Source organism: Buteo buteo, chromosome 3 (assembly GCF_964188355.1).
Source record: "Buteo buteo chromosome 3, bButBut1.hap1.1, whole genome shotgun sequence".
NCBI lineage: Eukaryota > Metazoa > Chordata > Aves > Accipitriformes > Accipitridae > Buteo > Buteo buteo.
The window spans coordinates 6,379,886-6,407,525 of NC_134173.1; the positions used below are offsets into that span (position 1 = coordinate 6,379,886).

General features: G+C 39.0%; 1 protein-coding gene across 1 annotated transcript; it reads right to left on the minus strand.

Annotated features, from left to right (window-relative positions):
• Window positions 1-375: 375 nt before the first annotated feature.
• CLPTM1L (CLPTM1 like) lies at window positions 376-27,334 on the minus strand. Its single transcript, XM_075022751.1, is given in 18 exon segments — window positions 376-2,870; window positions 4,162-4,277; window positions 6,268-6,312; window positions 6,389-6,444; window positions 6,746-6,780; window positions 8,620-8,702; window positions 9,348-9,398; window positions 10,516-10,581; window positions 13,153-13,256; window positions 15,009-15,093; window positions 16,628-16,722; window positions 17,197-17,314; window positions 21,189-21,267; window positions 23,246-23,388; window positions 24,521-24,710; window positions 26,466-26,566; window positions 27,063-27,269; window positions 27,272-27,334. Coding segments are annotated over 18 exon segments (1,722 nt in total). The 3' UTR covers window positions 376-2,785.
• Between the last annotated feature and the right edge of the window lie 306 nt (window positions 27,335-27,640).

Here is a 27,640-nt window from a genome sequence, read left to right on the forward strand (position 1 = left end):
CAGCACGGTCTCTGTAACACAGCCGAGAGGCAGGGAGCCACAGGTCATGTACATCCACAGAGTCAAGTCAGCTGCTTTTCTTCACTTACGTCCTTAGAGAATCATGATTGCTATGTTATCATGAACTAATAAGTACTGTGCGAGAGTATCTTCCAGAAGCGTATAAGGCTTTTCCCAATTAACTGTAAAACAGCCCCAGCCCCAATCACTGTAATCTTTTAACTTCCAAAGCCATTACAAGGCTAAGATGAGAATGTGAGATGGTCACCTAGTTGCTTAACACAGTTAATCCTATTAGAAGTGAGGAAGTTCTTAAGTTACTCTTGAACTCTTAAATAGATCACAGATACTGATAATCCAGCATGAGCTGCAAGATATTCAATGAAATTTTATATATAAGAAGTTTTTCTTCTGCATTAACCGCATACAGAACCACATTTTTGTTTCAAGCTGATGGCATCAACACAACTAGAAAGTTAAAACATTTCATTTAGTATCTCCAAAGTTACACCACTTACATAGTTTTTCACCACCTTTCTTTCCAACAACAAAAGGTAACTCTTTATCTCGTATGCCAAGTCTTTTATTTGGAAATGGAATGCATAAACCAATGATTTGAACAGGAAAGTCTCACTCATTTTGAAGACTTAAATGGTCTAATTTTATATTATTTATGACTACTGTATAGGATATTATGAGGTCATTGTCATCAGAAATGCAAGACAGAAGACCAATAAACTCACAGTATGTAAAGGTGCAAGAGTGATTTTTCAATAGCTACATACAAAAATGAGTGATGAAACATCAGAAATACCTGAATATGGTATTCTGGACTTTCAGAAGCTACTCTAGAAGAACCACTGACTAGATTGTTTTGAAATGGCACAGAAAGGGAATGTGCTATATGCATTATTTATATCAGGAAAAATTTTCCACTTACATTTAACTATTATTATGAAATAGGAGCCCCAAATGAGTCTGCTTAACAGCAAAGAGCTTCTTCTAAACAAATCCAAAACAGGTACAAGATACAGCAAATGCAACCCCAGTTTTGCATAGACTTATTCATGTATGTTTAATGCTAAAGTCAACAGTCCTCCTTAGTTACAATTAACAGTGTTAATGAGACCTTAACATGAACATGAGTTAAATATTCAAGACTCCTTTCCATTGCCAGTAGCGTGTAAGGAGGACTTCAGTGTAAGAAAGACTATAGTCTGTGACAAAATAGGTTAGGCACATTTCCGTATTTTTTTGGGACCCAAGTATTTATACGTTCAGACTTCTGCAGTATCAGAACTGGATAAAATCTACTTCATAAAGTAGTTACAGACTATAGAAGTAGATTTATGTTCTTCAAGGTTATTCAATTAATATTTTCAATCAATGACAAATTGGAGTTAAATAGCCTTGCACAAACAGCATGCAATTTAATAAAGAAACTTCAAGATCAACTTGTAAACTTACTGACCAAAGCAAAACTAGAAATGGAAATTACAATTCTGCCCTTTGGATTTTTTTTTAACTGCATTTTATTTGCTGCTGAAAGGAATGCACTCTGTATTTCACTTACTGTTCCTAAGAAACTTCCTTAAAAAAATCTAGAACCATGGTTTTCTAGATACAGCTGTGAAGTTTGAATTCTGGAATAATAATTCAACCTGATTATTTTTACTAATTTGAAAGAAACAGATCAAAATACCTCCCTTAATGAACTGTTCCCATGGAATATGGATTTTAAATTTTGTGAAAGGAAGATACCTGTTCTTCACCAGGCTGGGTTTTTTTCTCTGCATCCAGGAAGTCTGTTGAATCTGTACTGTATTTGAGCAAAATCATTCCACTTGAATGATGTGTGTTTTATCTTATAAACAGAATGGGGCAGGGAGGGAGAGGGGAAAGATGAAGGAATTATTCCCTTTGAAAGATGAGAGAATTGGCCTAATAGGTCACTGGGATAGCACATTATGAAGAATTTAAGATGTGTTAAGAGACTTTCCTAGCACGTAACAATGATTTGCATTATATGAATACCTGCTACGTCAAGAAATCAGGTTTGTCAACAATGCAGAAGGATTTATATAAACTTGGATACATATTTAAAGAAATAATATTACAGTTTTTTCACATCTTCATTCAGTTTAAGCCAACTGAAACCCTTTGCCACGTTGTGGGCTAAGAACATGGCAGAATTTGAATTCTAACAACCCCATCTCTCTCATCCTGTATTTCCAACAGTGTTTTTTTTTAAGCCATGAAAAATGCCCACATACAACTTACAGCTTTAATCACTATTTCTGGAATTTCCATTATTAAACAAGATTGATTTGTAATTGGCATAGAATCCAATATTATACATTTTATTTTTGACAGCCTCCAGTTTGGCAATAATGCTTGATTCTGCTGTAACACACTGGCTTGTTTTTTCACTTTTCATAGCTTAGTGGCATGGGCACCACACTTTGAGTTAGTGAGTTGCCTTCAAAACATAGATTTAGATTTAGATATTAATTACAACAGTCAGGAATTTAGGTTTTCACTGAAGAGAAGTTTAAATGCAGGAAGTTTATTCAACGACATCTGGCAGACTGTGGACCTTGTGAGGACAAAAGAGGGTCTTGAAATAGGAGGATATCAAAACTAGATTTTGGCAATATAGAAGATGTATTGTCCATGTAGTTCTGTCATAAGCTTTAAAAATACTCTTATTAAATAAGTTTTTCCTTAAGACCAGATAATACATGAAGCCAGAGTCCAGGGGTCAGAATCTTCTTCAATTCTTAAGTTATTCTCTATGAGCTTTTTTTTTTGGCTTTTCTTCATAGGATTCTCCGTACTCATTCACTCTGCTCTTATCCACAGGATAAAGCCTGGCAGAAAAAAAAAAGTGATTAGTTACAATATTGTCTGCTACCTGAAGGAATTAAGCAGTTCTGTGATTCTTAATTGTAAAAGTGAACTTCTTTCTCATCGTATTCTCTATTCCCATTTGTGGCAAAAACCACAACAGTTTTAAAGATTAACTACAGACACATCACCTTCTTCACGTTAAGACTTAACCAGTTCTCTCATAACAGGGCCTCTTAAGAGATGTATTAGGTCCCCTAAAGCTTGGTTGGAGTACTTCTCAAGCCATCCAGGGCACCTCTCAAACTTGAAACAAGTGCCCAGCCCCTATCAGAAGTTGTTGAGCTCTTAACTTCTAGAAAAATACCTTGGAAGGGGACCTATTTTACTATACTTACGTGTGACTATATAAACCCAGAACTGGAGTCCGCATTTAGTATTGATTAGTTAGATGTACACATCCATATTTTCTGGTATAATGTGAACTTGGCTTAAAATTTGTGTTTGCTCCACATATAAATACTTATTCTTGGGAACAAGAATACACTTTCTGTAGCTTCACTTATGAATGACATTTCAACGATAACCGCATATAGCCTTCTTCCCCATCTGATTTTAGCTACTTAAAGCATTTGCAACTTGCCTGATGCTCAACTTACAAGAGAACCTGATAACTTGTGTTTGGAAACTAGATAAAGAGGAAAGCACAGCAGGGCAATCCTTCATCAGAAAACATCCTTTGCTAGTGCCTTGCAGAGTAACTTGGAAAGCATGCCTCAGATACTGAGCACGTGTAGACATGTAGCCCCTCAGCAAGGGCTAGGAGCCCAGAACTCCTAACTGGGTTTGTGAATACAACCTTCAGAATTGCTCTCCTTCACCTTACTTCAGGTATTGATGTCTCAGGTTAATCTTTTTTGTAACTGGCAAATGCAAAACTATCTGCTGAAAAGGAGGACTGTTTTGGGGAGGGCGAAGGGGTAACTGACAAAGAAATCTGAGAGTGCTGTGAGAAAAGGAATTGCTTGACTACTCTCTCAGCATGCTAAAAAGGGTGCAGGAATGCTGTCAGTTATGGAAAGCTCTTTTGCTCCTCTTATTTGTAGTGAGATCTCATTTTCAGGATCCGCTGCTCACCATTCCCTTCACTAGGCATACACACAACTACCATTATCCAGACCATACTATATATGCTATACTATAAAAATTCTGCTTGAGGTCTATCCCAAACTATTTTATAGTTCTTTATAACAGTAAGACTGCAACCATCTACAGCATTGTAAAAACTCTGATGAATATTAAAGAAAGACATACCATCTTTGGTAAAGATACACCAGGAACACAACATCATCTCTAAAGCACGCCAGTCTATGAGACGTTGGCATAGTGATGATAAAAGCAAATATATCATCAATAAAGGTGTTGAATGCCTACAAATAAAAGAAAAGTATACTTCAGTTGGCTGTGAAGAAAGGAAGTCATCTGTCATACAAAGCTACAGGAAACAGGCTTCCTAGAACGGTATTCTTCAGTAGGAATATGGACTGCTTCCATATTTATAACAATACTTAAGTGTTATGCTGAAAAACTAAGTAATGCAAACTTTGAAGTGCTTTCTTTTAACAAAGACCATACTGTCTGCTACAGACCACGCTATTACAGTTACAAGTAAAAAGGAAGTAGGATTACTTCAGGTAAGTGAGAGTATTGTCATGTGAGGGGAAAAACATGGATCCAACTTCAGCGACATCTTTAAAAGAAACTGGAAAAAGAACTTTTATTCATTCATTACTCAAATGATTTAAGATTTACAAATGTCAGTTCACTTTCACTTTCTGTGGGAATTTGAAATTTGTGTAAAAACTTGTTAATTTACTGCTCTTAAGAGCATTAACTTGACAGCCTTGGAGAGATTTTAAAGGGCGTTTGGTGCTCTCCTGGAAGTAATCACCCATCCCTTATTCGAGACATATTTTTCTACACCATTTCCACTCAACTAGGCATACTATAGGTTCTGTTTCTGAAGTAATAATGAAATATTTTCTCACTACTTTTTCCTGAGTAAAAAATTTCCAGACATCTGCTGGGAGAACAACAGGCAACAATATTTTGTCAGAGAAGGTAAAGAAAGTAAACAGAAGGGCAACTCCTCTGGATCTGGCTCCAGCCTACAGGGAGGACTAGGAATCAACTCTTAGAGTGCACCAGCTCTAGTACTCAAATGGTGCAATAAACTGTTTCAAACTCACTAAAACCAGCAGGAAACAAGTCCAGCAAAGAATATTCACTCTTGGGTTAATGAACTGAGTCAGTAACATGGTTGCTTCTTTCAGTATTAGCAAGTTGTACGTTATTCCATACCATAAGGGGCAAAATGATGTATTCTCTAAGCACACAAGGACTCACTCTTCAAAATGAACCAATGTTTGTACGATGAAACAAACCATTAGCAGAAGACGGGGGTGTTGGACAGGAGAGAGTTCTGATTAGTTACAACAGGAAAGCTCTTTGTGGCAAGTCAAAACAAATACATCAATCCAAAGCGATCAAAGAATATGGATGGCACTTCTCAAGCCTGTGCAAAGAAGGTTTGTCATGGAACAAAAACCCAAACTTGGCAAGTTGGAAAAGGCAGGCTTTCCAAGTCAACACCCAAGTGAGTGATCCTACAGTGATGAAAGGAAGAAAAAGCTAAATGCTCCATCCTTCAGGCACTTAGGCAGCCCTCATAAACCATTGAAACTGAATGCATCGAGGCAGCCCATCTAATAGTATTTAGTCTAGCTAGTTTTCTTCTGAGACTACCTCATTTGAAGGTGCTCCTCATAAAAGTATAAAGGGCATAAACAAAGACTACAGAAAATGGAAAGTTAGAATAATCTTCATTTTTGCCACAGTCTTCCAATGCAGGAAAGAGTTCAAATTAAGGAAAAAACCCAAAGCTCTCTAAAACAACAAATCGGAGATGAAACCTCAGACTATTCTTTCCACTCTTCAAAGTGCAGAAGAGAGCAAGCAACTTTAAGTATCTGCTAGGAAAAAGTAAATTACCCCCTTCAAAACCCAATAAGTTAAACATAATTGAAAACATCATATACTTCTTTCTACATACACACAAGCCTTTGTTGTGGGTAGCCTCTGGCATGTTAACAGGAACCATAAATGCTCTGTAAGAAAAGGCTATTCAGTAAGAGAATTCTACTGCTTTAAAGGTTACTTGCTTGAATACTCTCCCTTTGTTGTCTATTTAACTGCTGATGTCTCTGCTCAGTTACTGTATTTTGTTGCTAAAGTAAAACAAGTTTAGTTCTTAAACAAAAAAAGCACTGTCAGCCTTAAGATACATATTACTAAGCTGTTTCTCACAGAAAATTATTTCCAAAACGACTGCACCAATCTTTAAATTAGAGCTTTACTTACTTTGTATGTGAAAGCCTTCCATGGTAAGTGTGCAACAGATTTCATCTAGGAATAAAAATATCAAATTGTAATAAAGTCTGGAAGAAGAGACTTCTAGTCTTTTATCACTTTTAAATCTCACCTTGTAGTTTACAAACAGCTGGGGCAGCATAAACAGGAATCCAAAAGCATACACTCCTGAAGATAAAATATGGAAAACTTATACACAAGTGCACAACAGAAGTACTTCACACCAACTGTACTTTCACAATTAGAGATTTACAGTCATTTTCCTTAAGAGAGCAGACACATCTAATCCCTTTTGTTCACTTCAGGTTCATTCTTCTCCCTTTCTCAATCACTGTGATTATTTTGGAACCTACAGTCAAGTTATTGCTCTGTAGTACACTGATCCAGCTGATAGCAGTTAATTTTCTACTTTTGAGTCTTGGCCTCCATTTGAAATGTGCATAGAAAAAAAACATAAGAAGGGACTCACCATTGACAAAACTGTTAATCAACCAGGAGTACCAGCTACAAACAAAGACGACAGTCCAGTTATTTTTCCACCTCAGCCAAATATACATACATGTAATACATCCTCTACGTGACTGTATGTTGACTACTCCAAGAGAAGGCTACGTTGCAAATTACACAAGAACTAAATACCTTGCCTCTTCCTTGGATTAGGCAGGGCTCCAGAGAAGGTAGTTTAAGCAAAGGATGCTTATCAGTCCATACAAGAAGCTTGGACAACAAGTTTATAAACTGCTTTTACATTTTTTCAGAATGTTCTAAGACTTCTGCACACAAACTGACATCAGATAATACTGAACACTGAACCCTGACTGTATTAAGGCTTGCAGAGGTAACGCTGTATTCTAAATACTAAAGAGACACTTAATATGGCACTGTAAGGACTTAATCAAACTTCAAACAACAAATACCATTCAGTGCAAACCACTACAGTAGGCACTTAAAAACCAAAAGTAGATACAAGGAAACTACATTTTTGCCTCCTTGCATCTAACAACCCTTCCCAGATGTTCAATGGAGCACAATCTTAGCAAAGCAACAGTGGTGCTACAGATAGTGGTCAAATTCCATGCTTCTGCTTGTGATAGTAAGAACAGCTAATAACTGTGATGCTCAGGTTACATCATTTAAAAATAAACTTGCACTGCTGTGTTAGTGACATGTTAATAGCAACATTACAGCTGTAGCAGCACTTCACTAATCCACAAGCATCTAAAAAATGCATCAGAAGATGCCTGCAAGATTAAAGGATAAGCCACTCTTAAGACTACTTGTTCCATCACATTTCCTTACAAACAGATTTAACAATGATAAAAATTCTATGATATGAATTGTTTTCACTTTCTTAAGCTACAGCTCATTGAACAGCTGGCATATAGTATTTTGCAGTACTGAATGAATTCAAGAATTTTGTGAGAAAAGCAAAATTTTTAAATGCTGCGTATTTGTTAGCCCCTTACTAAGACAAGAACCTTTTGAAAAAACTATTTTTCTATTAGCCCAGAAATTGCCCCAGTTTCTAGTACAAGTGCTATGGCTCATGTATGCAGCAACAGTAGTTCTTTCTGATGTTATTTTAAGCTACTGCTTGCTCTCCCTCACATCCCTTCTGGGTCTAAAGACTATAAAAAGTATGTCTACATGGCCATCACCATGCTTGCATTTGCAGATTTTTTTCTACAACAAAGTCTCATAGCTGCATACTTCCTCGCATCTTTCCAATACAAAATGAGCTAGTTGTATTATTTTGAGTGAAAGTGGACAAGAGTTTCACCTTTTCATGAAATACTGAGTCTTCAGCTCTTGCTGAAGCATCAATATGTTGCAGTAAGTCCACTGCTCTAAAGGAATACAGAGTCCTCTCTTAAAAATGCTTTTGCTTGCTTGACATCTAGCTATCATATTTGGGAACACAGGAACCTCTTGGTCAGAGCAAATAATTTTGGGACAGTTGTCGCTTCTCACTGTTACTGGACACATTCAACCACTGAATTTCTCTCATCTCTCCTGTCACCTTACAAGTTGTCTGAACATCAGTGGCAGCTTTCTTCCTCCTCTTCTGATTGACAGCTTACTCATGTACACAAGCTATTGAATTCTATACTACAGTAATATCAGGTTACTTGTGAAATCCAACAGCCTGTAGCTTACAGGACACTAAAAAACCAGCTAGACTCTTCTGCTTTAGATCCTACAGAATGAGGAATTTTCTAGTTCCTGGCTTATGAATGAAACAAACATAACTGATTTCCATAACCCATCATCTCCAGTTAATTTATATAGAAAAAATGGGCAATGTTTCAATTCTGTACAAGATCATTTATAGATTTACAGTACCTTTTGTATTTGACATTCAGCAAGGAGTAACCTGCACCACCAATACACAGTGGATAGAGCAAATATGACAAGTATTTCATAGCCTAATAGACAAGGAAAATAGTTTGTTAGTTCACATTTTATATACAGCAGACTTTTCATGGCATTAAGTAGAAGACAGCCACATAATATTTTTCCTGAAAATCTTCTCCTATTCCCAAATATCTGCTATTGTTTCTAGTATGCTTCCAGTTCTAGAGAAAGTGGTGACAATTCCAATGCCCAGCTCAGACAACCAAGCACCTTAGAGCACAGGCACCAAGAGGCAGCACAAAAGGTCAGAGTTTAAGAGTAGCTCTCTACTTAGCACCAATGTTGCCACCTATGTTCAACTCCTTCCAGAAATCAGGAAGCACATGAACATTCCCCCACTATAAATAACAAGTAAAAATATCAATTTTCAAATTTGTGAATGTCAGCCCTTTAAGATATTTCTCTTAAGTTACTTGCAATTCTGTTTCTCAGAGAAATGTTTCAACCAGATTCAGCTAACAAAACAACTCTTTCACTGTTTCTTTTCATAAATTATCAGAACAAATCTTCACTATCTGATCATCCACATGATGATAATCCACTTGACAACTATGAGAACATGGAAAATATACTTGTAGCAATAAGAGCAAAACAAGTCAATGAGCAGGCCACATAAATAGACTTTATAGATCAGAAGTCACAGGATTCCCTCTTACCTGGGTATCATACTCCTCAGTTTTCTTTTCAGAGTCACTGTATGTGCCAAACTGCAATACATATAAAAAGATAATCAAGTCAGGACTGGGGTGAAAAGCACTTGCTGTCCAACTCCCTGAACAGAAATTTAAACTGCAAACTAAACTGCTTAGACATTAAGCTAGGTAACAGTTCAAAGTTCTTATAAGTTTCTATACAAGAGAGTCATACAAATGTTCTGTGCAGCCTGCTAAACACAAGGTAGGCAAAAAGTTTAGTTTTTCTCTTCATATTTTACACCAAACATCCAGGACTGCTTTGCTTAGGAAAATGCTGTTGAGACAGCAGAGTTCACAAAGGAAAAGCAAAGTCAAGTGACTAAGAATCTGGCTGATACAGCAAGCCATCATTACAAACCATAACCATTTTCATGCACAAAGAGTTCAGTTATGGATTATCGCCACTTCTCCAGAAATTGTGACTGTCACTGCTTAAACACAGTGCCTTGAATACTGACACAGAACAACCAGAGCTATCAGCCACTCAAGATGCAGAGAATTCAAGCAACACAAACCCCCAGTACTTCTTGTGAAGTAAACACTGAAGATTAGACAACTGTTTCTCCTACCAACAGGAGAAACTTTCCATGTCGATTGTAACTTAAAAAGATTATGCTCATGTCAAAAAAAAGTTAATCTGAATCCCTGCTGCCACTGTATGTCCTGCAAACAGTCTCGGGACTTAATTTTTACCCAGAGGATTTGTCAAAGACTGTCCTGTCCCCAGAACACGTTACTTCTACTAGTTCCACAATGGAGAAGTTATACCTACAGCTTCACGAAAAATTCAGTTTCTTACTTCAAATCACAATGTCACTTAAGATCGCCTTTCTGATACAGTGGTAGGAGCACAGTCCCACCTGTTAAGATTTAGCAGGACTAACAGGAGTTCTGAAGTTTCTCACACCATAAATACATACAAATAGCTGCTGCTTCTACAGAACTCAAAGAAATTCAGTTTGAAAATGCTCATCCAGCTTTTGGATTAAGCCATCCATAAACAGAAGATGTATATACAAAGCTTTTATAGTTTTTTTTAGATCTTCACCAAAAGCCAAGTTGCACAGGAATGTGGAAACAGATGGACAAATCAAGAGTGTAATCATTAACAGGCCAATGTCTACTATACCTGCATTTTGGGTCTTAAGCCTTGCCACTTGATTGTCATTTTCAAAGCTTTCTTCACTTTCCAGAGCTGTGATTAGCCAGAAAAAAAAAAAAGTGCACATAAAAGATTATCCAAAGGAATGTCTTATGCAGGATTCAGATAATCAGAATCAAGACACCAGAATATCTATTTTAAGCACCCATTGCATAAAGCAGGAACAGCCTTATTGCAGCACACTGCCTGCGTCTCTATATAAACCAAACAACCTGTCACCAGACAAGTACAATGCTGGGAGCCTGCACTATTAAGTCTCTGTATCAGATTATATACTTCAAGTGAAATAATATAGTCCTTCCAGGATATCTGGATTGCAGCGCTTTGGTGGGGGTTAGCTGCTCTCAGCACCAGCATGCAACCCAGGTCAGGCATTTAGAGAATTCTCCAGTAACCACCTGCCAAGCAAGTTTTTACCTGCCTCTGAGGTCAGCTGAGGTCTGCAAGATGAAGGTGCCTCAGAACTCCTAACAGCAATTAAGTGGGCACTTACATGGTCATTACATTTCAGTAGTGGGCTACAAGCAAAAGTCAGTGAATTCACTGAACTATTTGGCTACTTACTGCACAGCTGTAACAGCTTGACTGTAATGTAACCAAAGGTTCTGTTCACCTGAAAATTTACTCATGTACCCACTCTGCTATACTGATTCAACAACTCAGCCAACACAGTAAGCTCACCAGGAGAGCTATGCTCCATGAAGCTTTTTGTGGACAAGGTTTGTTTGTTTAACTTTAGATACACCAATATTGTCTTCTCACCCTTCACATCTTCCAAACAAAAAAGGGCAATATGGTAAAGACAATCCTTTACTGTCATCTTTGATGCAAGCAAGAAAATTACTTATTACAGAAGCAATGTCACTATTAGTACTGCATGAGAAACAGGTGTTAAGAACAAGTTGTGAAAAAGCTCTTCCCAGCACATTACTTTGAGATGTATAGTCCATATGTTCATTCTCACCTTGAGACAACCATGTTATCTCACCATCACTTGAGAGGAGAGATACATTACTTCAACAGAACCTACAGAACATTTCCTCTCAATTTAAGTGTCCCACAGAGTGTTCCTATATAATCCTTCTAACCCAGTTCCCCCAGCCTGCAATCCAGAAGCAACATACCGGAAAATAAGGTGCATGAGAAAGATGATAGGAGCCAAACAGTCATAGAAACTACAGATCTCAGAGAGATCTATTTAACAGATCTTTGCACAGCTCGAAGAAGAATCTCAGACAGGCACAACAACCAAATGAGATCTGAATCTGCCTGTTCTTAGGCAGTGGCAACCAAGAAATTAATCTTCATTATTAAAGAGAAATGCAAAATCCTAACAGTTTTAATTGCACTTAAATCCTGTAGCATAGCTGTTCATTCCTGTTACCCTACCACCGTACATGCCTGATCTGGTTTCCCCTAAAACTTCTAACAAAAAAAGTCATTTAGAGACCAGGACTATTTCTTCTTCCCCACTGAACAAAAGCATCACTTTTCTCGAACTGATTCACTTTTAAATCATTTGACACTTTTGAATTTCTGAAGTCTTCAAATTTTTTTGAATTTAGTTATTTAGATTTCAAGGATCAAAATAAAAGATATTCTACAAAAGAAGTAGCATATTTATAGGGATATATATTTATCCCTGAAATTCAGTTAACATTTCAGGCAGCTAAAGAAAGTTTGAAATATAAGACTAAATTGCTATTTATAGGAACAAAACCACCAGAAAATCTGATACAAAAAACTTAACACACAGAAATACATCAGACTTAAAATCTCAACTTCCTGAAAAATAGTGAAACAGTACTATTTAGGACACCACTGTTCGTAGTTTTCACGAAAGCTCAATCTGTTTTATACAATAAGCTGAAATTTAAGGATCACTTCATGACTTTCTATTCAACAATTTAATCACTAACTAAAAATTCTGAACTGTTTTGTTTCCACAGGGACTGTCTGCAACTATAACAGATGCGTGGTCAAAAATTTCACAAGACTCCTGAACTTATTTTTAAATACTGAGAAGTAAATAGATCTGCAAGCAGCGCTAGGTAGAGAGATCTCCCCTCCCCACTACTGCTAACTTTGTGCTTTACTACATATAAAGCAGGCTTCTAAGCAGTACCTGCAACCCACTGATTGGACAGGGTCTTCTGGAATAATGAACACAGCCAGCAGTCTCCTCCTTCCCCAAGCAACTCAGTCACGGCCAGGGAGAAAGCTGCAGACCTGCAGCGCTGTCTTGATGGCACACAGCCTACTCTTTGACAAATGCTTCTGTGAAGGCTTGCTGACATGGTTATACATGCCTGGTCAGGAGTGATGCCTATCAGATGATGTGATAGGAAGGAATCTCAGCACAGCTCTACGTTTGGTTTCCACAATACCAGCTGGCCCACCCCAGAAAAAACTGATACTTCCAGTTTAGTTATTTGATAAAGGCACACAATCTCCTCTACCACTGAAAGCCAATTAAGCAATGCTGCTAAGCCAGCATACTACAGCAGTATTTTTCCAGTAACTAGTTTAGCTTTCTTTTTCTACAATAAACTATGGATGTCACTGCGAATACTGGTATTTGGTTCTAGAGCTTTAAGAACTCACCTCAATCACTGCACCAATGCCTGCTGGGATCAGTACCAATAAACTTGTTTGTTCATCCAAAAGGAAAAGAAATATTACCACAGTACTAAAGCACCGCCAAAGCACTAAATAGAAAAAATGAAAACAAAAGGCTTATTAATATTTAAACGAACAGCTGAGATGATAGAAGACTGCTGGCCTATTTACTATAATTCTGTCTTACGCAGTTTAAGCATGAACTTCTATATACATCTTGATATATCAAGTAGTCCTAGAAATAGCCAGTGATCTATATACCTCCAGGCAAATAAGGAACAAAAACATTTTATGAAATCCTTATCACAAAGGATGCAAGGAAATCGGAATATTTAAGGAAGATTTCTGTACTGCAGCAGTTCAGCAATGTATGAGTACTATTATGAACTACATTAATGATTCTTGTCTCAAGGAAGCCTAAAGGCTGTGAGGTAATACAATGTCAGTCTTTGAAACTCATGCAACTAATTTAATGTTTGTAAATGTTAAGAAGTATATTTTAGGGTTATTTTTCAGGTTTTATAAAGCCTTAGATGCTTGTAAGTGTCTACTAAGTAATTCTTAGATTCGAATAACCATCGCCCTAAGCAGGGACAGAAAGAGGTAAGAGCTATACAACACACTCAGACAACAACAATTACACTGTACCATTCCAGAGCAATTGCCGGTTGCACTTCTCCCTCAGGGAAAGAAGGAGATACAGGCAGAAAGGTGACTAAGGCTTGCTAAAGAGATGATGGCAACTGTCAATTACTGGAGGCTGAAGATTGATATTTCGAAAGTAAGGTTAGAAAACCCTTTGTCACTCAGTCTTTCCAATTTGATTTTATTCACTCTTTAAACTGGCAATTAATGCTCAATTCTGAAATTCCATGGACTATTTTGAATTTTTACTTTTTGGTGTATATATGCCAACAGCAGTACAAATGCCTTACAAGATCAAATGCACCCTGATAAAGATGATAAACAGATTCTCCACATGAGAAAAACACGTTGCTGTTCATTGTAATTTAGAACGCCTGATTTTGTTCCTGGTATTGATACATTCCTCACATGTTTTAATCAATCTGTAAATATGATAGAATTAGGGATAGTCTCAGAGGTCAAGTGACTCCAGGTTTATCATTTTGGTTTATAATCAGAATGGAAAAACCTATTAGAAAAAACAAGCAGTAAGCATTAGCACAATAAACAAGGCGGGGGACTGGTGTGTTAAAACTCAAAGCATCCAGGGCTGGCTACTACCTTCATCTGTCTCTAGGAAGGCTTGACAAGATGTCAGACCACTATGTTTCTCTCATCTTTCCTACATCCAAGCCAACTCAAACCTCCCATGCTCTTCCCCCCGTCCCACCATAGGAGCTTCTACTGCTCCTGTTTACATCAAAGCCCAAATCAAATAAAGGCATTACACTACAGTGTTTCGCCCCCCAACTATTTTGGAACCTGTAGCTACCTACAAGGAACACATGGGACTCACAGGACATTACCCATGATAACACATTCTCTCCACCCATGGGGTTTTTTCTGGTCCTCATTCTTTTCTCAAATATTTTTCTTTTCCTTCAGCAAGGGAAATATGGTAATCGACTTAATACTAAACTAATTCTCAACTGCAAGACAGTCAAACCTCGGAAGTGACAAGTGCTTAAAAGCAAGTGATACTTGAGCACAATGCTAACGAAGTTGGAACCAGCCTGTTAGCCGCCTTCTTTTCATAGACAAAAACATCTCATTTTGCCATCTTGGTCAATCTACAAAGTGTCAACTTAGAGTAAGATTGAAAACACACAGTATATGTTATGCAGCACGTGCACAAGACTTCGCATTTTGGCCCATACCTGCTTTTGTAGACATCCCAATCATACTCCTTTTTTTCTTCCAAAAACTGATGTCATTTTTGAATGCAAGGAAATCAAAGAGAAGCTGCAAATAGCAAAAAACACACTCATTTGCTTGAAACGTGTGCTAATTTGAGACTGCCAGCTGAACTGTTAAAAATGCATTTAAGATGGAATTAAAGAAAAACCTGTTTTAGAAGCTTCAGAAATAAAAATTAAGTATCACAAATAAAAGCTATAAAGAAAAACTGTTTTAGAAGCCCAGGCTCTAAAAGCAGTGCAAAACGACAGGATGAATTCCAAATACTTCTACTGCTACAATGCTGCACATTGCAGTGTCCTGTAAAGAAAGTTAGTGACCCAATACAGGGTAACACATGGTAGAGGATGAAGAATGAGGAACCTGAGGAATTGCTCACCTCCTTGACAGACCAGGGAAAGCCACAATTAATTAGATTCAAAGTCCTTTGTATTGGATTGATAGTCAATTTAGGCTTGGATAGTACTAAAGTTTTTAAAAAAACCTGCAATACAGCAAGTCAGGTTTCATCTCTGTTTCATAACTAACAAGTTGACCTAAACTTCAGGGACATTTTAGCATTAAATTTATTTGTAGCAAGTAATTTTTTCAGTATTTTCATTCAGTGCGTTTTCCAGTATTTCCTTTAAGCATTCACTGTCTTAAAAAAGCAGCACAGATTCAAGAAACCCTTGGGTCAGAGAATTTTAATGGATATATTTTTTTTTAATTTAGGCAAATGATGCACAAAAGAAAAAAGTATCAGAAGAGCTAGTCCCAGTCTACGGATAATCTTACAACCTGATAAACAGAATGGGGGGGGAGGGGGAAACAAAAAAGAAAAAAAGAGTATGACTGGGAAGTCTACGGCTTTCCAATAAAATTAATTGTACATAATGTAAGTATAAAGAAACATAACATGCCCAGCAAGCTCTTATCTCTCCCAGAATATGGAAATTGTATTGAGTGCAATCGTAGATGATAAAAATGTTCACAGTAGAACAATAAAGTCTAAAAAAATCGTTCATTAAAACAAAAAAAAATCATATATAAAACAAGACACACACAATGCTGAGAGGTACACAACAACAAATAACCATGACTAGAGCCACAAGCTCTGCACTTTACAGCAACAGTTTTTTGAAGCAATTTAGATCAGTTGATCTAAATTTCTCCAGGGATCAGAAGTCAGAGACTCAAACCCTACTATTGGTGCCGCAGCTATACCACTGCAGCAGTAAACCTTGTGACAGTACAACAAAAATTAAACTGATGTTGACAGGCATATTAATTCTAGGGGCTTTGGTTCAACTACAACTAAAAAAAAGTGATAATGAAGTTAAATGTTTTATATTTCAGTCAAGACTGTTAGTTTCTATCTAGTTATCTCAAATTTTTGTTTTCTTTGAGATTTTTATATTAACTCTGTATTGGAAATACAGCTGACTTGTACCAGAAAACAATTCCATTGCCCTATTGAAACTACTATTTCCAAGAACAGTTCTTAATAAATGAAAGAGTTGAAATTCAGTCGTGTCCCCCCCCTCCCTTTTTAATTACATATGCTGCAATTCCTAAACCCCAAAGTTTCTCCACTTACATGGAACGCTGCTACGAAGAACGTCAAAGCCAGGAAGTACAGGTTAGTATCAACAAAAATTCCTTTTACTTCATCTGCATCCTTTTCTGAAAACCCTAAGAGAAAGAACATGTAATTATGCAAGAAGTATTAGAGAGATAATTGCTGTTATGCTAGCGTCCAGTATGAAAGCAATCTTACGTCACCTGCACACGTTTTGTCAAGAAATCATAAACCCGAAACATGATGGTAGCTTAATTGGTAAAACCCAAGTCTACCTATATTTTGGCAAGTTAAGGCTTGCCTTAAACAAAACCCATCAGTTGCAAGCAGACTGATATGCCTTTAACACATTGTTCAGCTTAGGTTGTAGTTACACACCAGAGACACGAATGGCGAGACACAGGAAGTCATTCTGGCCTGAGTAGGAAGAAAAAGGATTATTCAACTTGGCCTCTGAACTTTTATTTGATCTGTAAGAAAAGGGAGCTTCACATTGAAAACTGAAAAATGAGAAAAGGACTACACTACTGAGGGTTGGTTTGTTGGGGTTTTTTTTGGTCTAAAGTCATTAAAAATAAAAAACATACCAAATTGTTGGAGGGAGTACACAGCATCTTGCATGTGGATCCAAAATCGGAGTTTTCCAAGAGATATTTTGTCATAGGAAACTGTAAGAGGTAGCTCTGTTGTTGAACGATTTATAACCTGTATTTCACAAAAATGTAGTTTCTTTTAATAGCAGGAAAATCGCAAAAAATTATTTCCATTCTATTTTTTTAAAATAAAGGAAAATGATTATATCACATTATGATTTAATCACACAATTTTAAGAGGTCAGTTTGTTTTTTGAAAGGGAATAAGTTCTTAGACTTCTAGACTATGCTTGAAGTCTGTGGGGATTTATCCCAAGAAATGCTAAATTAGCCCTTTGTTCTGTTCAAGTTCTCAGTCTCACTGTTACTGTACACAGATGCCTCTGAGATATTCACATAAAGTTCCTTCTGCTGGTCTTGGCTCAAGTGGGAAAAGTGTGCTTAAGGTAATTCTCTCTTTTGACAGTTCTCTGAACGTATATGCTGAGATTACCTAAGCTAGAAGATTAAAAATAATTTTAAAAAATCAAATATCAAAGGCCACAGTCAGAACTAAATTGAGGCTGTTTTTGAGAAAAATTAAAGTTACAACACCTCATATCAAAACAAAATGTGGGGAAGCAAGATAATGCAAACTACCCTGCCTGCAAAACTTGGGATGTGGGGTGTCACAGAAATCTTCCTGCTCCAAGAGGAATAAAATTCAGCTAATCCTCCTGTACCATCTACACTTTAGTTGTGATGAGAACTACCTGGGGCCCCCTTAAGCTGGAAAAAAAAAAAAAAGCCTTAAATTGCCTCAGCTCCTCCTGCATGATAGTTGACTCTCTCTCAAACAGGTTTAAAACAAAGAAAAAAACCATTGTCCTCATAGATGTCAGAATTCTCCACAGCTACCCAGGTACAAGTTCAGGCAGTATGTTTCAAACCTTCAAGAACAGCTCAAGACTACAGATAGGCAGGCACCCTGAATGGCAACAGTTCAACATCTATTGCTCTCGGCTCCTAATTACTATCCAATCGTAATTCCCATCTCAGAACTGCTACTCTACACTGTATCTGTTTCTACAGCAATTAGTTAGCTGACACCTATCCGAGATGAATGGGCTTCTGATTCTCACGTTACATGGTTTTAGCCTGCCCACGCGTCAGTCAGATGTGAACTGGGGATTCTGTTCACTCTCCCATTCACTCTTTCCTCCACTGAGTACAAACAATTCTCAATTTTACCACTCTCCCAAGACCCTATAAGCTTTTCAGACAGTGGCAGAACATGCATGCATGGGAAAAGAAGAGAAGCTGAGAAAGTTTTATAAATACAGCAGGGAGAAAGCTTGAGAAACTGAAAGGGTGCCAGGGATCTCTGAACTGTCTCGAAAAAGAAAAAAACAAACAAACAAAAAACCAGGGTGAAACCAAAGTGGTTACAGCTGACAGTAGAGAATGCTGGCAAGATTCTACAGCTGTTTACCAAAAGCTACATAAACATCTTCCAGGCTGCTTCTCCTTTTTAAAGGATGGCTGTAATCCATCAATTCCCATTCCAATTTCTCAAGTCTATCAAAGATAGCATCAACATTTCTGGGAGAAAAGGAAAAGAAATTTTACCTGTGCAGGACATACAGGAAACAGAAATGTTGCAAATGCACGGGTAAGTAACACTCGGCAAATGCACTTTACACAGACAAAGCACTACTAAGGAGTGAGGGGTAGCATAGCAAGAAAATCAGATTGTAATACAAGACAGAGATAGGAATTCCTCAACAGCAAAAGCCATTAAAAGGAGAAACAAAGACTAGAAGAATGAACTTTTTCTCAATGAGCAATTAGAAGTCCACACGCGCTGCCTCACAAGCTAGTTGAGTGTGATGGTTGTTAAGCTTTTGAAAACCAGGAAGTTACTAAACCTCTGCAATACAACCTACTCTTGTAGTATGGCCTCAGAACATCACATGTTACTTCTAGCACTCTGTCAGTACTACAACACAGCGTGTAAACAAAGCAAGTAAGTTCAGCGGTATGAATTTTAAAGCTTTCTCTTTATTAAATCAGAATCCTGTGCAATCCCCAAACCCCCAGCATTGGCAAGAACATTTAAGAACACAAGGAACACATAACATCTAGACTACAGTGCTTACCATAGAAGACCTACTTCTGGGTCAAAACAACAGTCAGTTCAAAATCTACAGAGTCTAGCACAAGCAGGGAAAATGCATCTTCAGCTCCATGACTTTAGGTTGGGCATACCAAACAGACAGCTTCCATACCCTTATTTACAGTCAAACGCCAACTGTGCTCCACAAAAGCTGTATCACGTTCTTCCCTTATTCTTTCCTGCTCTTCACTCGCCCCTCGTTATCTCACATACTATTAGACCACTCTTTCTGCAAGGCTTGCAAGCAGTTTGGCAAGTTGCTACTGAGGAGTCACATAAGCCAGTGCTGAAGGGCAAGTCTGCTAGTTTTGATGGAATAGCCTTTGCAGCACTTCTCAGGATCCTTATCGACTTTAAAGCTGTGAGTTACAATAGCATTAACCGTGACATGTATGACAACTGCAGGAATGTTATTAATAACATGAGAATGCTGAGTTTATTTGTAAACAGGGTACATGACCAGTTAGAAGCTCATATGAATGTACTGAACTGAATGAGCTGTGGTAAGAAACTTAAAACAAAGGACAATGACCACTGATAAAGACATCACAAAAGTGTATCTAAAGAAATACTGGACAAAACTATCTGCTACCAAGAGTTGTAACAAATGCTCAGGAGTTTATTTTGCTGAACAAGCTTTGTGGGGGAGGGATACAAATTTTTAAAGAAGATTCTCCCCAACACTAAGTAACAAAATTCTTTGTCTGAGCTAAAGTTAATGAATTGCAAAGATGATTTAGAAGGTCTATCGAAAAGTTTAGATCCACCAAGACTTTCATCTAGAAGACGCTGAATCCAGACATACTCGTTTAACAGTTCTGAGACACTCCAAGACTTTAGCTCTCAGAAACTCTGACAGCTAAATTCCAGCCAGTGCAACTGAAAAGAACTGTAGGGCTTAACTAAGAGCTGCTAAGATGAACATAGTTTAGATGCCACGTGCAACTTGTAGCAAAGGAACTGCGTGACTTCCCGCAAGAGAAGAATTGTGCAAAAACTGAATGCAGAAAATTCTATTTAAATGTATGAAAACACCTTTATTGTAACTGCAGGGGTGACTGAACTCTAGAACAGGCTGCCCAGAGAGGCTATGGCATCTCCATTGTTGGATATATCCAAAAGCCAACCGGAGAGAATCCTGAGCAATCCACTCTAGGTGACCCTACTCTGAGCAGGGGCGTTGCACTAGCAACCTCCAGAGATCTCATCCTTCTGTAACTCCATTATTGATGTTTCTAAGCCCTGATTTGTTTCAGTGCACAAAATCATTGGATGTACTGCAACACCAAATTTTCAGGTGCTCAAGTTACCCTAACGTGATAGAGAGCACCACCAGAAAATTTAATCACAAGTGAATTTTTTGGACATAAGAGAACAACTGCTGATTTATCTCAGTGTAGCTCCAGTATCAGCTGTGTTCAGTATGGTCATTTCCCTAGAAGGTATCAGAAGCAGCTCTGGGATGTTAACACAACTTCTTCAGCTTAGGGAGTCAAATTGCTCATGAGACTCCTCCCACCACAGCTGCTGCTGCAGTGATGTCCTCCATATCCACCCAAAAGGCAGAAGCAATGGAATCCAACTATCTTTTGGTGGAACAGGAGGGAGTGTTTGGTAGAGAATTCTGCTAGACGGGAGTCTCAAAACCCAGATCCAGCCTCTGCAGTTACCACAGTTGACCACATTAAGTTAAACAGTTATTGATAGAGTCCTTATGTGAATTTGTACTTTTTCATTACAGCAAACAACCTATGACAAAATCATAATTAAAACAACATTGAAGATTACTGTTAAAACTGTTAAATGTAATTAAAGGTATTCTATTACTCACCATCAAATCTTTCACTCTGTTGCTTAGCTGATCAATAAATAATATTGGAAGGTAATGCACTGTCTTCCCCAACTGAACCCTAGGATGTTTAAACATGGATTTTATGACTATAGTGATCTAAAAAGAAAACTACTTTAATTCAAATTAGCACTCATTCATCACTTTCAGATGTACCCATGTAGATATCTCCCACCATCTTTTCAGGCACATTTTCCTTTAACATCACCCAGCAAGAAAGAAGCAGCTAGCCTAGAGTCTTTCACTGAGAGAGGTCTGTATAAAAGATTATGCACGTCACACTTCTCTCTTTAGTTTGTTTTTACTTTTCTGTAGAAAGACAGAATAAGCAAAAAAAAAATGAAAGACAAATGACATTGGCTGTGATGATGCCGAAGTCGTTGCATGATCAAGGGTAGAGAAAATTAAAAGTTCAAAGAGAAATGTGCTGAAGTTTACTGCCATGTATTTGTATCCTTTGTCTCAAGTATCCCCCTCCTACTGCAACAGTGACAACCCTCCACCATCTCCCCCACTCCTCTGCACCCCCAGTGACATGTCTCAGGTCAGCAACCGCACATGCTCTAGCTAGCATGGGACTATGAACACGATGGCTGGTATGCACACCAGAAGGCTCGATACTACTGGGGAGAGTGAACAAGGAGCAGAAATGTTCTCTGTCCTCAACAGAAGCACTTGTTTGGGTTGCTCTACCACCTCACCAACCTGCATGAAACCCATAGAAACTTACCAGCCTTTGAGCCCTCTACAGAACTGACTACTGGAAAGTTATTTAACAAATTGCGACCTATATGCAATTGCTTTGCCAATACCTTGGGAAAGTATTTAGCCTAATGCCCTAAGAGACAAGTTCTTGAAGTTCGTCATTAGAAAGGCAGTTACCTCCCCTGTGATGTTCTCAGTAAACATCTATGGAACTAGCGTAACAGAGCTTTTTAAAGCCTGAAAGTTGAATTTTAGTTGCTGACAAAAGAAAGAAGTCTCTGTGCATGCTAAGAAAGACTGCATACTAAATACAGAAGGGGCAACAGTAATACAGAAAAGTACTAAATTGAGGCTCAGAAATACTGCTTGGTTATTTAACTGAAGAGGTTTAGACTTCTATACAGTAACTATAATTAAAGCTACTGCTAGTGGAATTGCAACAGGCTATTTCATATCCAAACTATTTCCTGTATAATGCAATGACAGAACAGCACTGATGTATATCTAAACATGACCAGAAAAAGTATCCTCGTTCATCAACCCCAGCCCAACCCCTTCTGGTTCTGGGCCTATCTTATGAGTTACTAAGTTTATCTATTCTGGCTGGGAAGCTATCCCGGAACCCCAGGGTCTGCTGATTAAGCAACTATCTCTGGATTTAACAGGATACTTGCAGAGAAAGGCATCAACAAACAGCAGCACAAGCCAATACAGCACTATCTTTATGGTTAATGCTGGAAGTAATTTAAGCAAGCTGTGAACAGAAGCTACTGCCTGCATTTAGTGGCCGAAAAACCTGTCCCTGCTTTTCAGTATTTTCTTGAGAAAGTGACGTAATGTAGGAACACACGTTGTCAAAGTAAAATCAAGTCAATCGTAAAAGGAGAAAAAAGACGCCACAGGAGATTAGCTGTGCCTCTTCAGCAATTGCAGTTTGCACAGATAACTTGCAGTTGAAGGATAACTGGAAAGGTCAAGGGACAGTAATTGCTTTAAAGGCCAGAAGTATGATTTGAGAACAAGGGGGTATGAAGTCTGCTGTAGCATTTTAGTTGTGTCTTTGTAGTTCTGCTTTGTCTTACTATGATAACTCCATACAAAAAAGTATTCTAAACTCTGAGCTGCCCAGGAACGAGGCATCTCCAATAAGGTTTTCTTGTATGCAGTATCTTACTAATTGTCAGTACTGAAACGCAAGCATTAAGAGTATCTATTCTTGTCCCCTAAGCGGCAATTTAAACGTAAAATACTAAAGGAGGCCAGGGAGGATTTTTGAAGAAATGTGCAGTAAGTTTATAAATAACAAATCTAGCAAAGCTAAGTCATTGACTTACATCTTCATGTAACGGTGAACATCAGCAGGGAGGGACGATCCATCAAACACAAAATCTTCCACCATGACATTTAAGGTTAATCTTGACCTCCAGTGAGAGACAGGTTCATCTAGAGCATTGGTCTGTTTTTCTGCTTCAATTTGCTTTAAAAATACAATAAACATACATATTGCTAAACAATACAGAATTCTGAAGAGAGTAATACTCTAACCTGCAGAAACTATGGAGTCATTAACTATATCACAAAACAGAAGCCCACTAAGAAACACTTTACGTTAATTTTGACCAGGTCAAGTATTTTGCTCAAATATGACAGAACGGATTGTAAAGGCCCACCATAACCTGACACTTAAAAACTTAAGTGCCCATTTTAATCAGATGTTACTTCAAAACAGTCAGAAGGATGTGGATGATCAACCATATGAACTTTGGGGAGTAAAAAGATCAGACCATTTGTTTTGAACTTCTGAGCTTCCAAATGCTTCGTAAAGCAGTGCTGAAACCGAGTACGACTTTAGCTTTCAGTAGATGCTAAAGGGTGTTCTATTTGCTTTTCTTTGGGTGAACACCACCTGTTCTGACTTTTAGCGTTGGACTCTAGCCTCAACGCATTTTCAACTTTATCCTGACAGGATTTAGAAACAGCACTGCTGGCTACAGGTGTATTTCAGATTCCAAAGAAGAACAGAGTGAAATTCTCAAGCTCCACTTAGTAAGAGGCACAACAGCCATTCACACGTATTTCATTAGATAACACTACATTTTTTCCCCCTGGTGAGTAATCACAGCATTTGTCAAATGATACTATCTTATTGTCTTGAACTGAAGTGGAAAGTAAGAATGTCCTAAAGGAAAAGAAACAATTAACATTGGTCACTCACCAATATCAAAATCAAGTTCATATCTGTTTTATAAAAGCAAAGCATATTATTTCACATTAATCCAATTCACTATAGCAAGCAGCATCATGCTGTTACAGAGCAATACACTATTTCTACCAAAAGCAGTGAATCCTTAAAGAAGTAATTAATGTTAACTAGGGAAGTGTTTTGATAGCAGCCAGTGTTGTAGAGCGCTCTACCTCTACTGTGCTGAGTGGTCTACTGTTAGTGCACAAGCAGATAATCAAGAAGAGGGGGTTTAATTTTTTTTTCCCCTAGTATCGTCATTAGCGTAAAGATGCAAGCACAGTGGATGCTAACACTAGAAGTGTCTATAAAAGAAATTACTTTCTTTTTTTTCAGTTGTTCATCTATAGATGGAAAAACCACTTACCTGTGTGGCTGATTCTCCAGTGAGCAAATTAATCTCTTCTGGTTTAGGGACCATGTACGTGGTCAGAGGGCTCACCACATGCACCTGCTTACCGTCATGCCAAGGCAAAATGCCAGCATGATGAAGAAATATATATGCATATAATGTGCCATTATTTCGGGTTTTCTTTGGTACAGAGACATTCACTGTCCTAAAATACAAAATAAATACATTATGAGATGGCATAGCACATGCTGAAATACTTAGCTATACATATAAGGATCACTGAAGATGTTGTGGGAGCAAGCTAGAAAAGGTTGGGGACATTAGGAAAAAAAAAAAAAAAAAGACGAGACATTTAGGTTCCCTGGCTCACAACAGTTAGTTCTGGCTAATATGTCACAGTGAGCTGTGGCTGGATAGGATCAATTTATATACTCCAGTATGTATCATAATATTTGCATTTCCAAAGTTTTACTGTTATCTTAAGATACTTTAATCTTTGTCCAATTTATCCTTTATTACCCTAGATAACACAGGACTGCATCATCAGTTCTTTCGCTGTTTTCCCCTGCCAAGAGGTCATAGGGCCAAAATTACCACAGCACTTGTAGAAAATAGCTTTCTGTGTACTGATTATGTATCCCAGATTGTATACACGATAAAAAGTTTTAAAAGAAAATCATGAAGCTTTGCATTAATAAAATATGTTCTTAGCTGTGGCATGCCAACCATAGAACTCGAGATTGGAGCCCCAAACCATGAAGTCACTCCCCTTGTGTTAGCCAAGAAATCACCCTACATGCAACCTTGCGTAATACCTCCTCTATTCCTGTAAATCTGCCCAGGTTATTTTTCTCTGAATACTTCCAATGGCTTAGCAGACTGTGTCAGTAAAACAATTCTTATATTTTCAAGTCTGTCAGAGATGAAGTTTAAAATGACCTAACTGCAGACCAATGCATTCTTTAATTATAGAAAATACAGAACGTGAAAGAACTTGGGAGACTCTGCAAGAAGACAGTCTTACTCCATCTTAGTACCAACATCCCTTCAGAAGATCGCAAAACTCTAAACTACCAGGAAAACAAGGTTTACTTTTACAATTATTAGCAAGTTCTATTCCGGGTCTGAAGCCATGGCTATTAAGAACATCACGTAGCTAGTAGACTGGCTACACGTTATTAGAGGAAAGTCTCAAGCGTTTGCAGGCACTTTGACTTAGATTCTCACAATGGAAAGTAATTTTTACTATTATAAGCAAAGCACACTTTTGTAAAACATTTGGCTATATTGCTGAGAAGAGTACGCTGATCCAAACTGATCAACACTTAAGCTTAGCACACATCATACATATGTTACTGATCAAGCACAGCTAGTGAGATGAATGTTTAGAGCAGTATCTGAAAATTAAAACAGACAACACAGGACGGCATTCAAGATTTGCAGAATCTACACGAGAGAAACAGGCATTCTATATTTACTAGTATAGCCTTGTTTTGCAAGCTTTGCTTCCTGCAACTACAAGATGACTTTCAACGTTAAGAAAAGTTTGTCTAAGAGACTGTTTCTCAGTATCAGGTGAATCTGACACAGCATTTCCATCAAGGCAGGCACTTTACCAATGTTTAATCCATGAAATATTCTAGAAGCCTTTAATTAAAGAAAAAAATACTGTTTTTATTAACAGCGGCACTTTGTCCTCAACTCTAAGGCTGAAATCCAACTAATACCTTTACTGCCTTAACATGGCAAATATGTTTATTATTCTTGAAGACAAGTGCGAACCGAACAGCCTGTACAGAATGCAAAAATAGCTTTAACCCCCAAAGAATGTAAGAACAACAACTCTACTCTTTCAAGACAAGTATTATGAACAGTCTACCTTCGTGCGTACTTCCATACGCGTAACTACTAGTTAGGATACGTACTTCGGCATTGAAGAACTCGTAGCTTGGGTACCTACCTTTCAAATTTGGACTCAATATCAAAATCCTCCACGTTCAAAACCAGATCTATGTTACTCTCGGCACCAATGCTTGACCGCGTGGTCGTATACACGCTTAACTGAAATCAAAACACAGCACGGAGAAATCAGGGTACGGAAACGCCAAGCTCACGCTTAAGAGCGCGGGAGCCGTGTTGCAGCTTCGCCAGCTTCCCCCGTGGCAGGACGGTTATAGACACCGGGGAACAAAAAAGAACCGAACAAAACCAACCCACCACACGCTTCCATCCCACCCTCCGCGGCCGTTACCCGCCCTCCACAGCCCACCAGCCCCCCTCTCCAAACCGCGGCATTACGAGGCGAGGGAAGGGGTGTGTGGGGGGGAGCTGCGGGCAGGCCACGCGTGTCCGCAGCCGTCAGCCAGCGCCGCCCTTCCCACACCCACCGGCGCCGGGGGAAACGAGCCCAGGCCTGGGGAAACGAGCCCAGGCCTGGGGAGCGGGCCCGGAGCCCTCGCCTCCCCTCAGCGGTGAGGGGACCGTTCCCGCCATCGCCGTCGCCTCAGGCGGGGCGCTGACCACCGCTCGTCGCCTCAGACGCCGCTTGCCCGCTCACCTGCAGCTTAGGCCTCCGCGACAGGTAGGGCCAGACGCACCCCGCCGCCGCCCCGCCGCCTCCTCCCGCCGCCGCCGGGCAGGGCCGCGTGTAGACGATCCCGTACATCACCCAGCAGGTGTGCGCCACGTAGACGGCGAACACCCCCACCACCAGGCTGGTGAACGAGCTGCGGCTCAACATGGCGGCGCCCGCCGCCGCCGCCGCCGCCCCCCCCCCCGCTCGGGATCAACCGGGCCGCCCCCGCCCCGCCGCCGCCGCTGCTCGCGCATCCCCGACGCAGCCCACCGTCACGTCGCTCCGTCACTTCCGGCCTAGCGGGACGGGACGGCTTGGGGGGGGGGGGGGCGCGCGTCGCGGCGTGACGTCAGCGCGGAGGGGCGTGATGTGGGCGGGGGGGTGCGTCATGAGGCGAAGGCGGGGGGTGGGGGCTCGGCGGGGAGGGGTGAGCGAGGTGTCTTCGGTGCCTGAGGTATTAATGATAATAAGGATGGTGGTAATTAAAAAATCCTTCAGCAGCCTAACCGGAAATTACCTGTGACGCACAGATTTGATCTTCAAGGTGGTGATATTTCTTC